Here is a 15,822-nt window from a genome sequence, read left to right on the forward strand (position 1 = left end):
ACTCTTGTTGGAAAGTGCCGGACCACAGTGCTTAGAAGGACAATTCCTATTGGTTCGATATCATATTCTTCAGGATAGGAGAAGATCTTAAGTGCAAAATTACCAACATTTGTATTTCAAAACAATTTAGCAAAGGAAAGTGTGGGAATCTGCTTAACTCTTTATATGCACCCTTAAATCCCTTCCCTTGCTGGTGTCAAACTTGAATCCATGAACTTATAGCTGTCTGCATAAAAGAAACAGAGACCGAGATAATGAGCAAAAAAATCAAATTTAAAGTGAGGAGGTTAAGACCTGCAGCACTACACTGGAGGTGCAGTTTTCCTAAATCTTATGTTCAGCTCTCTCAGTTTCGTCAATATTTTGGGAAAAGATAGCAAGGCATGGAATCCCTTGGGACTGGAGATGTACTGTTGTGCTAACTTCTCTCCCAGTCACCGTCTTTCTCCTGCAAGGGTATTTTCCTCTGCTATGACTTCCTCACCTGATTACAGCATTCTTTTGAAACTTCCCAAGGTTCTTCGGCAGGCTACTTCTCTTTCGCCTCTTTGGTTACAGCACCACCTGAAGGTGAGAACTTCCATGGGTCTGGGATGGCCTGACAGATTTTTAAGTCGAGCCTAGAGCAGCGCATGCGCTGCTTGCTCGACTATAGTAAGTGGGTTTTCAAGTGTTGCTGGTCTAATGCCTGCGTTCACAAGAGCGTGCACGTGCACAGCTGCCATCTGGGTTTTTCTAATAGCTCCTTTGCTCGCGCTCCCCCCTCCTTTCTCGTCAGCTTTATTCAGGCTCCTTTGTTTGCATTACCCCCTCCCTTCTCATCAGCTTTATTGAGGCTCCTCTGCTTGCACTTCTCCCTCCATTATCCCCCCGCCCTTCTCGTCACCTCTGCTTGTTAGTAAATTTTCCCCTAGTTTTTCACTTTGCATTTTAGGTCTTGTAGTACAGCTTATCCCACTGTGAAATCCGGACTAGAGGACTCAGAATGCAAAGTAAAAAACTAGGCAGGAGCAGCTGCTCACTGGTAGATTCAGGAAACTTGAGAGCTCCTCTTCAAGCTTGAGCATGTTTACGTATAAGAAGTCAGAGCGTTTGACTTTGACAATGCTTGTTTGTTTAGTCACTGCCTCCTTCAGCAGCAGCAGCGCCTTGGGTTTGTCTGGGCTGATTCCTCGCCAGCTGTTCAGCATCCAGGAAGACATTTGGGGCAGACAGTCTATAGCCAGCGAGGCCGGAGAAGCCATTAAGCGTAATTCTCTTTATTAGGATCATGCATGACACACAATGTGCACCTTTGCACCGAGTTCATTAGAACCGAATACATTCTAAAGCAATCACGAGAAGACGCAAAGTACCCCGCCCTTATGAAGCAACCACAAACCGAACTGTAAGGAGCCTTTCCATGCCCCCCAGAGCACTTAAACAATAATAAATAAAAAAATAAAAAAAGAATGCGATATTCTTTGTCGGAACCAACAGTTCAGCCTAACAAAATTCCTACAAGATTGTAGACAGGCGGAAATACAGCTGTAGGTGGATGAACAATTGCTTTAACTCCCTAGGGGGTACTTTGCATGCAGTTTTAACTTGAAAACAAAACAGCAGCCACAGAGCTCTTAAGATTCCGAGGTTGTGTTGTGATTTTATAATGGGATACACCGAACTACCAGTCCCAGAATGCAAAGCAATAACCTGGACAGAATGGGAATTCGAGAGCTCTGCATACATTCTTGCCCCGCCCATGTGCACCATATTTTTTGTGCATATTTAGAGCCAACAAGCTTGACACAGCCTTGATTTTAACATTTCTCTAAGACCAGAACAGTATAGCTCACCACTGGCAGTGAGTCATTGCGTGACTCTGAGCAGAATCAGGTTTTTTGGCCAACAGCAGTGAGCACGGTGGGACTTTTAGGCCTTTGGTTGCAAAGGGTAAGTTAAACATGTATAATACTGTTGTCCGAAACCTTCACACATGTATTACAGTTCTGATAAGACGAGTGTTTGTTTCTTATAATACCCCTAACATACGAAAAAACAACAAGAATTGCCAAGCAAACATCCAACAACATAGTTGCCAGGTTTCCAGGTGTGACTAGTTACCTAAATCCAGTTTCTTTCTTAGAATTCTGAGACTTGTAGTCCTGTTATTATAATGGGTTAAATAGGACTACAATTATCAGAATTCTACACATTGGAAAAGACTCTAGGTCTGGTCTATGAGAGCTATTGGTTTTGGCAATGTTTTGGAGCCATGCTGTAAAACAGTGCAAAGGCTTTGCAGTGTGACTAAAATTAAGTTAAAAAAGTGCAATGAGACAGCCAAGGCTAATGCACTTTTTTTTCCAAAGTGCTGTAGTGCTGGATGAATCATATTCCTTTTTGAAAATGATTATTTTTAGCCATGCTGCACAGCAGCAATGCTGCTATACGGCATTGCTACAAATAATTGTCGTAGTCGGCAATGCCCATGCTGTACAGCAGAAACAACAAGCATTGGCATAGCCAATAGGTCTCGCCTTTGGGACCTTATAAGTGTTTAGCCATGCAACAGTTGATGTTGTTGCACCAAGGATATTGTGCTGCATCACTAAATACTTATAAGGTCCCAAAGCGAGACCTATTGGCTATGCCAATGCTTGGTCTCTTAGATATTTGTCTAGTCCCTAACAGAATTCTTGGGCTCGTCCTTAAAGACTGTCATCATCTGATGCTTCTCTCTGCTGACTCCACTTCAGGAGCCACATCTTTGAGCCAGGGTCAGCGATTAAATCAAGAATCCTTACAGGGAACAAGGAGGAAGGAAAACGACTCACCTGTAGTCCTAGTTCCACGTCCTCTGAATCTTTGTTAAAATCGTTAACACTGAAAAGTCCTACCCATGTGTAGAGAGGCTTATCATAGTGCATATATTTAGAGAGCAAAAACGTTAGTTACGGATTATTTAAGCAGCTGGAAGTTTTTAGACAAATTTATGGTGGCAGAACATCTACACTGCCAAACCTGAAAAGCACGGACATTTCCTGGTAGCTATTTAATATTAAACCCTCCCCCCCCCATTATATACATCATTAACGGCTCACACAACCCTCCCATGAGCAACACCGAGAGGGTGGTATCACCACCTTCCCGCCAGCCCTTAGATGTTACAAGAGATGAGGGACTGACTGGGGGATGCCACATAGCCCTCCCAGATCTTGGGAAAGGCTAGGCACCCTTGGTAAATCTACGCCATATTTTGCAACTTCGCATAGACAATTGGCTGACGTACTGTTTTTTGGAAGGCCCGGTGCCCATTAGAAAAAAAGGGGTGAAGCTATTTGCAAAGAAAAACATGTTTTTCTACGTATTGTCAAGTCATCTCTCTACTGCCGGAGCACAAATGCAGTTTAGACACGGACAGGAACAAGTTTTAAGAGGTATTTTTTTGTTTGAATCTGTTTCTTAAGTAACCTTTTTTTCGCCTCATGACTTTTTTGTTATGTTTACATTTTCTTTCTATATGGGTAGTCTGCTCGTTAAGACACTACCGTAGATTGGGGGTCAAGAGGGAAAGTTTAAAGACAAGTGGGTGTGTGTTGCCTCATTAAGACTCTAAATACTAAAGGACACACCTATATTCTCATTCATGTGTATGTAAGCAATACATGTAGTGTGGACCTCACTCTCTCGAAACTACCGTTTAGGTAATCTTCAAAATGAAACAGCACAGTGGTATGGATATAAAACCACTGTCACTAAAGTGACAGTGGTTTTATATCCATACCACTGTGCTGTTCAGCGTGTTTCCAGCTTTCCGGGAAGGTGGCGGAGTTGAAGGAGCAGTTGATGACGTCTCGGAGGTGCGGTGCTATGACGGAGTCTGCTTTGTTGAAGATGTGGTGAGGACATGGGTCTGTGGGGGATCCTGAGTGGATGGAGTTCATCAGGCGGATGGTGTCCTCAGTGGAGATTGGGTTCCAGTCGTTGAGGGTGTTCAAGGGGGGGAGAGTGTTCAGCATATGGTTGGGTGGGTTGATCTCCGGGTTTGTTGTCGAAGCTGTTGTGGATGTCTGCAATTTTGTTGTGGAAGAATAGAGCCAGGGAGTCGCAGAGGGTTTGAGAGGGGGTGATGTCGTTGGAGTTGGCCGAGGGGTTGGTAAATTCCTTGACGATGTTGAAAAGTTCCTTGCTGTTGTGGGCGTTGTTGTCTAGTCGATCCTTGAATGCTGTTTTCTTGGCCTTTCGGATTAGTTGGTGGTGTGTGCGGGTGGCGTTTTTGAAGGCGTCCTTGGTGCTAGTGGTTGGGTCTTTTTTCCAGGCCTTCTCAAGGGAGCGGCAGAGTTTCTTGGACTTCTTAAGATCATCGTTGAACCATGAGGCCTTCTTGCTGCCAGGTTTGCTTTGACGTTTTTTCAGTGGTGCTAGGATGTCGGCGGTGTTGGATAACCATAGGGTGAAGTTGGCGGCGGCTTGGTGTGGGTTAGAAGAGTGGGCTGGGGTGTTTAGAAGGAGCGATGAGGAGATCTGCTCGATGGTGATTTTGTTCCAGTTTCTTTGCAGAGTTGGTTGGAGGTGGGTTTCGGCTTGTTGTAGGTGAAGTGAACGCAGCTGTGGTCAGTCCAGAGGAGATCCGTAGTGTGGCTGAAGGAGACATGATTGCTGGAGGTGAAGATGGGGTCGAGTGTGTGACCTGCGATGTGGGTGGGGGAAGTGACCAGTTGTTTAAGTCCGAGGTTGGCGAGGTTGTCCAAGAGGGTGGTGGTGTTGCGGTCGTTGTTCTTTTCAAGGTGAAAGTTGAGGTCTCCCAGAAGGATGTAATCTTTGGAGGGGAGCGCGTGTGGAGTGATGAAGTCCGTGATGTCTTCACTGAATTTTGCGCGGGGTCCTGGTGGTCTGTAGAGGAGGGTGCCTCTGAGTGTGGTCTTGGGGTCGATGTGGATCTGGAAGTGAAGGTGTTCAGAGTTGGCGAGGTTGACGTCAGAGCTGGTTGAGATGTGGATTGATTTTTTATGGACGATAGCGATTCCTCCTCCTGTGTGGCCGGTGCGGTCCTTGCGTGTGATCTTATAATCTTCAGGGATGGCAATGGTGATGTCTGGGGCGGAGGAAGCGTTCATCCAAGTTTCTGTTAGGAAGGCGACGTCTGGAGAGATGGTGTCTAGAAGATTCCATAGGTCAATGGCGTGTCTGTGGACCGATCGGGTGTTGAGAAGGATGCATTGTAGGTGGTTGTGGTCGGGAGTCTGTGGTGTGGTCGTAGCGGAGATGTTGTTGGTGCCGCTGAATTTGCAGGAGTAGCAAGAGAAAGGTCCATGGGTGTGTCCAGGAGCGGCTTGGACGCAGTTGGGGGCGCGACCGGGGTTAAGGGCTAGGAGGGTGGCGGCATCGTAGGTAATGCGGGAGGGCTGGGCAGCGCGAGGGGCAGGGGGTCTGGGTCTGGCGCTGGGCGCGGTCCAGGCGCGGACGGGCGTAGATGGGCTTACCTTTGGCGCACCTTCGGCGCGAATGGGGCGCGATCGCTGCGCGTGAACGCTGCGCGCGGGAAGAACTGTCATATATGGATAGTGGAGGGGGAGGGGCGAGGGCGGCTCAGCTGGGAGGCGGGGCGGGCTCCAGGGATCACAACAACAACAAAATGGAGGCGGAGGAGGGAGCACAGCGGAGCGCTAGGGAAAACGCGCACAAACAGTCAAAGCAGCAGATAAAATAACTGAAAGTGCAAATAAATCAAATCGGCAAGCAGGCACACAGCAGGCAATTATAATTAGGCAGTTCTTATGAGGAAAAGCAGCACAACGATACCGAGTGTCACGAGGGGACACTGGGGAGCGACCACTCAGCCCGAGGGACAGGAGCGAGTCACGGCGCTATGAGGTACTGGAGCGCTGATCTGGTCAGTGGGAGGGCGGCTCAGCTGGGAGGCGGGGCGGGCTCCAGGGATCACAACAACAACAAAATGGAGGCGGAGGGGGGAGCACAGCGGAGCGCTAGGGAAAACGCGCACAAACAGTCAAAGCAGCAGATAAAATAACTGAAAGTGCAAATAAATCAAATCGGCAAGCAGGCACACAGCAGGCAATTATAATTAGGCAGTTCTTATGAGGAAAAGCAGCACAACGATACCGAGTGTCACGAGGGGACACTGGGGAGCGACCACTCAGCCCGAGGGACAGGAGCGCATAAGCAACGTGCTCATGCAGCATCTGTTCTATGATAGTACCTACTGATATTACTAGGAGTAAGATATGCCCTATGTATTAGGTAAAATGTATAGGTTTGAAGCGAGTGCTGCACGGGATATGCTGTGGGCCCGCCAGAAGTAGAGTCCATTCACTACTAGGGGTGGGTCAGATCTGCATCCCAGTGCTGTCGCAACTTGTGGAGATCGGGGGCAAAGTGTGAGCGCATAGAATCTGTGAACCAGCGCATGAGGTGTGTGCCACCCCCCATCACCTGTAAATATTGTACTGTGAGGTGTACTGAGTGTTCTAGGGTCATATCCCCCAGTGATGCCGTAGTGTGGCTATCAATGACTGGTAGAGTCGGAAGTGACCCAAAAGCATTCCATCATTTTATAAGGAATTCATTATGCTGTTTCGGACCTGTGTGTTTAGTTTTAAAGGCAGAGTGCACAAATTTATTTGTGAGATTTATAGTGATCTCAAATTCACTGCACGCTCAAGATCTTGGTTACAATTCTTTAATGTAGGGTTGGTTTTGGCAAATTCTCAACTTGCAACTGGAAGGATTGGATAGTGCACTGCACATGTCATGGTTTGCACACATCTGCTCAAGACTACTTGCCTGGGATATGATATTGTCCCATTTATGAGCACAGTAGAGATGAGCTGGGTAATGTGGCACGGGAACCACTGAACCTCAATAAAACTTTGCCATCCACAGTTCAAATAGTATCTGTAACTCTGCCCTCACTTGGGACTCCGCTTTCTTTGCTATGGTGATTCAGGGTTCAGGAAACAGAGCAGCATTAGCGGCATCAAACCCAGTATAGCGTAGCCTCAAAACACACTATTTTGTAGCTGTGTAAAATTGTTGGGTGTTGTTTTTGTGTTACTCCTCCAAATGTCTACGCAATCATGGTACATGCATACCCACCAGGACCTGAACAGAGACCCCGAAACACAACTGAAAAAGAATATGAAACAAACAATTGCCAAAGCTGAGATTTGTAACTAAAGGTGGCACACTTGTAACATATTAAATATTAATGTTGAGCTCTCTCTGTCCCCTAGACCCACACATTTTTTTTATAATCAAATATGGTTTCACATTTTTCCTAATAGATGAACAGTACTTGTTCATCAACAATATGGATTATTATTACTTACTTCTGTCTACCGTGCGCATTTTCTTTCTTAATATCATTTAGGTGTCTTTCAGCTGCTCGAGCTGCAAGCTGGAAAAAAGAACAAATGTAAATAGCAATACTGTAGGTTTTATTATGATGCCCCAAACCATTAGATCAAAGTGCATAATCAAAAACATAGATCTAGTCATGAAATGACATAATAAAAATCCATTCCCCCAGATTGTAATGTATCTGCCATTTTACACTGATAGCAGGCCTATATGGCGTACAAGGAGTCATAATATGGTGAATGTTTTGTGTAATATTCAGTAAAGGGCAGTTCATATTTCTCCACTCATCAATATTAGTGACCGAAATAAAGAACATTCATTCCACAACTAAACTCTTTAACTTCTGCGGATATGGAAGAAAGAGAAAATCTAGAAAGGTAATTATAAGCATACTATACTTGTTTGAGCCTTAGCTTATTTTAGTTACTTTTTCTCTAAAAGTTTGAAGGCTCTGAAAATCAAGCTAGGGAACCAGTATAATTCTGATACTAACATTGATAACTATGATATTGATAAGATAAAAAAATATGTTTGTATGTCTGTAGCCGTCCTTTCCCTCTAAGTACTAAATACAACTTTACTGCCCTCACCGACAAAGCTGATTATGCAGAGTCTGACCAAAGCGGATTATGCATAGTCAGACAATGTCTCGCACTGAACCTCTGAATCTGGGCGCTTACTGGAGTACACCAACAAACCCTCAGGAATATCATATTATAAGGTTCCTTTGAGTGGATCCCTTGGTTACACTAACACGATCAAACCAACTGACATTGTGTTTTAGGATTAATTTAGACAAAAGTAAACGATCTGGTGCAATACCAGTTAGTGTGCAAGAGATCTTTTATCATTTTATTTGCCTGAAATTCCAATAGGATAGTACCATGTAGAAATTGTTAAGCAGTTTAAAATAATTTTTGAGACATTAGTCTCTCTGCAAGTAGCAGCCCCCCCCCCGGCCCCCCCCCCACCCCCCTTGAGAAGTATTTAGCATGGTTCAGTTCCCGTCCTGGCAAGGCCCAACTCCTTAAACACCTAATGTTACTCTAATGACAACCCAGCTCAGTAGTGCTGGAACAATTTTCATAGTGGTGGTGCTACCATTAGTGTTGCTTCACTGAAGTTATAGTGATCGTGAAAAATCTAGATGTCACACAAACAACAAGTGTAGCAAATGTATTCAGTAGGAGTGTGGTAAGGGTGTGAATTACATTGCTCCTTGTGCTTTTTTGAGAACACGGTCACAAACATATTATTAAAGCATGGTATGGTGGCACAGTGTAATTTACGGACAACAAATCTTCTATGGTACCTGGCTAAGACAACCAGTTTCACTGATAAAAAGTGCACAAAAGATCATGTGTCGAAATCAGTGTGGTATGATCTCTTTTGATCCTATAAAATCTGTGTTTCATCACACTTCAAAATTGCAAAAAACACAATGTGCTTCATTTCTGCTTTCCAAACTGCTGATATATTTTAAAACATTTGTACAATTCCTTTACAGGTATTTATATTTTATTATGTGTTAGAAAAAAAACAACATCTATCTTTGCAGTTAGACAACGTAAACACCCATCTCCTTGCTAAAAGAATAAACAGCCAATTCTCAAAAGATATTGCCTGACATTTGACCTGTGTTCTTTGAAGCACAAGAAAAGTTACCAGATAAAACAAATGTATGGCCATCTTTATTGCTCATTCACCTTGTGAACACCAGCATGGTTACTTTGGGGCGTGCTGCAACACCCCTACAAACCAGTCTTCCAGAGCTTATGACTCAGCTGCTAAATTAGTGTCTGCAATCTAATCACACGACTTGTTTATAACAAGAAAAAAATAGACCTCCATTATAAGAGAAATCTTGTAAAAGAAACTGTTCAAGAGTATGAAATATATTTTAGGTCTCCAGTGGCTGTTGTCTCATCCACTGGTTCAAGGCAGAAGATTTGTGTTTTTTTAAGCTATAAAGTACCAAGATTATATAAGGATTGTCAAGAAGAACAACCCTCTTGACTCACTTGTGATGAAATAGCCATGAATGTCTGAGAGCTTTCCTTGATTGCTAGCAGATGAATTGATATAGTATGTAGAAAGCAGATGGAGCAAGCTAACACAAGACTACACTTACAGGGATTTATTACGCAATATCTCTCCCTTAGGATAATAATGGGTTACCCTATTGCATTTAATAAGTGACAACTTTTGTGTGCGAGCAGGTAGGAATGTCATATTTGGAGTCTGACGTTTTCTAATTTAAAACCCTCCTTACTGGTAAAGTCGGATTTAAATTACAATTCTGAATATACAACTTAAAAGAAAATGAAATGAAATTGTCCTAACCATTTGGTGCCTGCAGCCTTTATCCTGGTGCTTACACTCATTGGTACATTTAATTTACTTTACGTTGGGTACCATGCCACATGAGTATGTGTTGTTGGCCTATCTTTATTCCTTTCAGGCAGTACCATAATTGACGGTTTGGGTACTGGCAGGATGGTTCATCTTGACTTAAGTAGAGGGGGGGGGGGGGGGTAAAGATGTCATCTACTTCACTTGCACTTCAAAGGCACTGGCCCAGCACACTAAATAAGGGCTTCACACTAGCCAATTGTGCACCAGGACAGACTGGGACCTGGGTCGGAAGGCAGGAAATTCCAGACACCTCTTTAGGGGGAAACCTACAGATGCTTCTCTCACATCATAAGAGGACCCCAGGTATACAATTGAGAGCCTCGGACGCACTCTCAGTACACTCCTGAGCCTATGGATATGACAAAAGAAGGACACCCTACTGCTTGAGGCCTGCCCTGCTTGCTGAAAAGGAAGATGGGACCTTTACCCTTCATCCCAGGTTGAAGTGACCCCAAGCATAAACTTCAGTGGCATAGCATTACTGGACCTGAAACTGGACCTGCCTGAGCACTGCTGGCCTCTGCTGGAGTGAGTTTTTGATCGCCAAGAGGCACCTTCCAGGTCCTGGACTCATGGTGTGGCATCAGTGATTTTCTTGAAAGAAAAGAACTCCTGAAGTCTTGGCTCTTCATGACTGTGAACAGGGCTGTTCATGCCCCAATCTTGCCACCCACGCCGACAGCGAAGCACCAGTTAACCAGACTGTTCATGCTACAGCGACCGGCCACGCAAGTTCTGTACATCATGCTACAGCATCAACAGCCCGCGGTATGAAGCAAAACATCTGGGACAGCTCCCTGCAACGACTAGGGAGGCTGTTAATATTCCAATGAAAAAACCTGGGAAACCAGCTTATCGCCCACTGTCAATGCTTAATACGGATTATAAGATCCTGAGCCGTATCTTGGCAACTCGTCTCCTTCCCTACAAGAGGACCCTAGTGCAAAGGGACCAGTCTGGGTTTATCCCAACAAGGAATACAGCTATTAATGTGCACCGGCTCCAGCAGATCCTGGAGGCTGATTCCGATGCAGAGGATGTGGTAGCTGTCTTTGCAGTGGACATCGAGAAAGCTTTTGATTACCTTGAATGGCCCTACTTGTTCCAAGTGATACATAAATTTGGACTTGGCGGTAGATTTATAGAATGGAAAGACCTGTTGTATAAACCCTCTTCAGCGAGGGTTAAAACGGGCGGGTTAATTTCTGAGGCCTGCGCATTTGGGCGGGAAACATGACAGGGTTGCCCACTGCCCCCTCTCTTTTTTGCATTGACTATTGAGCCACTATTAGCTAAGGCCAGGCCAGGACACCACAATCAAGGCCTTCAGGTCCACGATCAGTTACACCACATTGCACTTTATGCAGACGGCCTTCTCATGTTCCTGGCAAATTCGGGGGAAGCGTTCTGTGGAGCGAAGGATCTACTTCATGACCTTGGCAGAGTGGCAGGGCTCATGACAAAGTCCTGCCTGTTCCCGGCGATAAAAATGGCCCGCACAAGACTCCCGGTGTGAACGGGGAATATAGATGTCTCCCATAATTAGAGACGCAAATATATCATGCACACAGGGATCTACTGGAAGGTAACATAGGTAGGGCAATAAGGGGTACGAAAGGCAACTTTGGGCCAGATGTAGGAGACCAAATACCGGTCGGTAACGGCCGATTTCGGCAGTTACCGACCGGTATTTGGGATTTGTAATGTAGGGGGCCTTTGATTTACAGAATCGGTAAATTTACTGATTCGGTAAATTTACATAATTCGGTAAAATTACATAATCACCACTATTGGGTGGTAAATAACGAATTCCTGTGTACATGCACATCTGTGCATGTACACCTGTGCCATGTGGCACACATACCTGCCCTAAGGGCAGGTATGTGCGTCACATGGCACACAAGCCAGAAACAGGGGTGCACCAGGGTGTCAAAGTGACACCCTGTCCCCCTTGGCAATTCGGTATTTTTACCGAATCGGTAATTACCGAATCGGTATTTGCCATTGATTCCTATGGGCTTCAAGGCCCATAGGAATCAATGGCAAATACCGATTCGGTAATTACCGATTCGGTAAATACCGAATCCTACCGAATCGGTATTTGTTATCGAATAATTACCTACATCAGATTTACAGATTCATGAATACCGAATCGGTAAAATCCGGTATTTATGAATCGGTAAATCTGCTTTACCTACATCTAGCCTTTGACTTTTGGGGGACACTTCCTCTGTCAGTGGTTGGGCGGGTTGCTTACTTAAAATAATGACTGTGCAAAGACTGTTATATTACTTTCAGACATTGCCGACCTCGATACCGGCAAGATCTTTCAGTCAACTTAAGTCCATGATCACAGGATTCCTGTGGGGCACTGGTAGGAGGAGTGTAGCAATGGGTGTTCTAATGAGGCCAAGGTCAGAGGGCGATTGGCAGTTCCTGATTTTGAGACCTATTATTTGGCGGCTCAGTTACAGTGGCTCACGCAGGCAGTAGCAGCCCGATTTCGAGGGGTGGGGGAGGTACGGGATAGAGCTCCATTACTACAAATATTGTCCCAAATCGTCCTGAGATTGCCTTTTTGAACAAATGTTCTTCCAGGGGACCTCAATGTAGCGAACAGGCGCGTATTGGAATTCCGTACGCGCCTGTCATCCCTATGTCCATGTGCGAAGCACTGCCGCATGGGGGAAACTGGAGGAGGCTGGCACATTGGAATGAAAAGGGCCTGACCAATATAGGGGATTTGTATGACAATAGTAATTTGCTTCCCTTCAACGACTTGCAGGGCTGTTATAACTTGAGTAGAGGAGACTTTTTATTGCACTCTGCTATCCGTAAACACTGGAAGGAGGGACTCATTGAACCGCAGACAACAATGGGGTATCAATATTTAGTGACAGTGGCAGGAACTTTTAAGGCGGTCACATGTCTCTATAGACGTATGACGCGGGAAATGTTGGTGCCCCTAAATAGGCTGCGACTTAAGTGGGAGGCAGATGAGGGGAATGAGATTCCGGAAAAGACCTGGGCTGAGTTAGTGGAACGCACATTGAAGAGTTCCAAGTATGCCCGATTTCAATTAGTGTACTTTTACATACTACACAGAGCCTAACTCACTACAGCAAACCTCGATAAATACTTGAACATCCACACGGCAGCATCCCACGCTGCAACAGGGAAGATGCAGATTTTTACCACATGTTTTTGGGGTTGCATGCAGTTAGATATATATTGGGTTGAAGTGGTTGCTTTACTGACCAAAATCACTGACCGAGAACTTGAGCCGACCATAGGGTTATGTATCTTACATTGGTTCCCCCACACTGCCAAAAACAAGGTCACGAGTACATTTTTAGATTTGGGCCTCCTATTGGTTAAGCGGAAAATCACCATGCATTGGAAAGCACAGAGGGGCCCTAATAGAGGTAGATTGAAGAAGGAATTAATTAAGTGGGTTGAGTGTGATGGACTAGTTCGTCTACAGCTAGCAAGAAGAGCGGGCAGTGAGAGGGCCCGGCCCTGGAGGCGGCTAGGGCGTGGGAGGCCTTGGTAGAGCACCTAAAGAATCCTGAGGATGCTGGCGACGACGCTCCCTTGACTGCAACACCTGAAGCAGTAGATGAGTTTGTTTACTCCCATGCTCAGTACGCTATGGTGACCCGGAATAGTCTAAGTAGTGCGTCCCGAGGGGTGTGGCCAAGATGGCGGGCTGAGAGGTCGCACTTGCCGTGAGCTCCCGAGCCCCTGGAAACCCCGCACCGCTCTACACCGCTGATCTCCCCCAGATCGAGCGGAAAATGCATCCAGTGCTCCCCGTTGTGGTGTGGAACAGTCTGCGGCCCTTGGTTACCCAGCCGCGGCAGCGGCACCGCTAGAGAACCGGCCGAGGCGGCAGCTGCCGAGGGACTTGCCGGGAGCCGCAGATCTTGAGGCCTTGGTGTTCCGACGTGGAAAGCCTGCAACACAGGGCGGGCTGCCGGCTTGCACGCGGCTCGACACCCTGGTGGGTGCCGGGACGGCCTTCATCAGCGGAGCGGAGCCGCGTTGCAGGTGGAAGCGGAGGCGGAGTCAGCGGGAAGTAACTACGCAAGGCCGGGGATCGGGAAGGCCTGCGCCACGTGGCCCGTCCCGGAGCCCCTCCTTTGACTGCTATGGAGAGCGGCCGGACCCTCCGGTGCCCTTGATCACCTCGGCGACATTTGGCTCCGGCTACCACGCACTCTGCGAACTTAGCCCCCGGCTGTGCGATCTTCGATTGGCCCCGCGGGGAGGGACTGCCACGATCCCCGGAACTGGGCCTAGCCAGAATCATCGGATGTGTTTTTGGGGGTGATCGTTGAAGGGACTGCTCGGAGACGGCCTAGTTGCACTGGTGGGGCCGGACCCCAGCGCCGGGCAGCGCGACTCATAGCCTGGGATCTGGACTACGCCAGTTCAACGCTGGCTCCCTGAGCCGGAACGAGCGGCCATTTTGAACGGGTGCGGAACGGCTGCATCGGCCTCGTACGAGGGCTCCTCGCTGGGAGTGCCCCCACGCCGGCAAGAGCTGTGTGAACTGCCGCCCACTGCTGGACCACGGCCCCGGCCTGTGGCACTTACTCACCGCGGCCCGCGGGCTCCAGTGATTCCCGCCTCTTCGCGATGTCGAATGCCAGGGGGCAGAGGAAGGGCGACCGAACTTTGCCGGAGATGCTGGGACGCGGCGCCCCGAGACAGGACAGGACCCAGCCCGCCCCGAGCCCCCCGACCAGCTCACGGGGCGCTGAAGGTGGGGAGCCCCCGGTGACTCGCTCGTTCCTGGAATCCCTGTTCAGCTCCTTGAGGGAGGACTTTCAGGCCTTGAAGCAGGAGGTGGCCGGGGAGGTCCGGGAAGTCCGTAGAGAGGTGGACTCCCTGGGAGAGCGAGTGAACACAGTGGAGGCGGCTGGCCACTCCAGGGACGAGGAAATCACCCATCTGCAACAGGAGGTCCTGAGGCTGCGGGACCAACAGATCGATCTACAGGCCCACGCCGAGGACCTTGAAAACCGGTCCAGGCGGAACAACATCAGGGTCCGAGGTGTTCCGTCCAACGAAGAAGGTGAAGACGCGGCCGCCTACTTGGGAGCCTTGTTCCGCGAGATCCTAGGAGAGTCCGAAGACTTCCAGATTCGGATCGACAGAGCACACAGAGTTGGCCGACCTCGCAGGGCTTCGGCGCCTCCCCCGGACATTTTGGCCTTCTTACCGGACTTCCCCTTGAAGGAGCGGATTCTCCGTGAGGCGCGACGGCAGCAGCCTTTCCGCTTCAGAGACCACCCGGTAGCTCTTTATCAGGACCTGTCCACGATAACATTGCAGAAGCGGAAGGCCTTTAAGATTGCCACGGACTTCCTAAGGGAACATGACACGCAGTACTCGTGGGGGCATCCCTTCCGCCTGATTTTTCGGTGGAATGGAACATTGCATCAGCTCCGGTCCCTCCAGGACGTATGCAGGGTACTAGGGATCACTGCGTCGGACACGGACACCCCAGCGCCTGGCCGCAGACGGAGCACGCAAGATGGCTGGCAACTGGTCGGGGAGAGGCGATCCCCGCCGCCCGCGAGGCCTGGCTCGCCCACAATTCGAGCAGAAATGTCTAGCGCCATCCAGGAGGCCTCCAGGACTACGGCGAATGGCGATGTGGCCCTGACGGCCTGAACTTACTCCGGGGGGAGTCTACAGTAGCATATCTTCATCGCAGGTGCGGGGGTTCCGGGGGTGGGGGGTGGCGGGGGTGCTGGTGGTGGTGGCTGGACGTCCACTAGAACGACTTTCCACGGCCTTGTCCAATGGGACAATGACGTTTTTTGAATGGTTTGGGGAGAAGGGGGTGGGAAGGGGAGTTGGATGGGGAAGTTCGGGGTCTGGGGGTTCACTGGGGGGAGGGGGAGTAGGGCGAAGTGTGGGGTTGGGAGTGTGGGGTTCCGGGGGAGGGGGGGTTCACACAGTTGGGGGGTTTTGGGGTTTGGGGACTGTACTGTGCTGTGGGGTGGTTTGCTTTCTATGTACGCTGGTGCCGCT

General features: G+C 48.1%; 1 protein-coding gene across 6 annotated transcripts in view; it reads right to left on the reverse strand.

The window, feature by feature from the left end:
• MIA2 (MIA SH3 domain ER export factor 2) overlaps positions 1–15,822 on the reverse strand; it is a 702,601-nt gene that overhangs the window by 150,207 nt on the left and 536,572 nt on the right. For all 6 annotated transcript variants that reach the window (XM_086937351.1, XM_086937350.1, XM_086937349.1 and 3 more), the window contains exon 22: positions 7,332–7,399. In XM_086937351.1, coding sequence (XP_086793477.1) covers positions 7,332–7,399 — 68 coding nt within the window. The remainder of the gene's footprint in view (positions 1–7,331; positions 7,400–15,822) is intronic.

This window comes from Lissotriton vulgaris, chromosome 9, assembly GCF_964263255.1.
Source record: "Lissotriton vulgaris chromosome 9, aLisVul1.2, whole genome shotgun sequence".
Lineage (NCBI taxonomy): Eukaryota > Metazoa > Chordata > Amphibia > Caudata > Salamandridae > Lissotriton > Lissotriton vulgaris.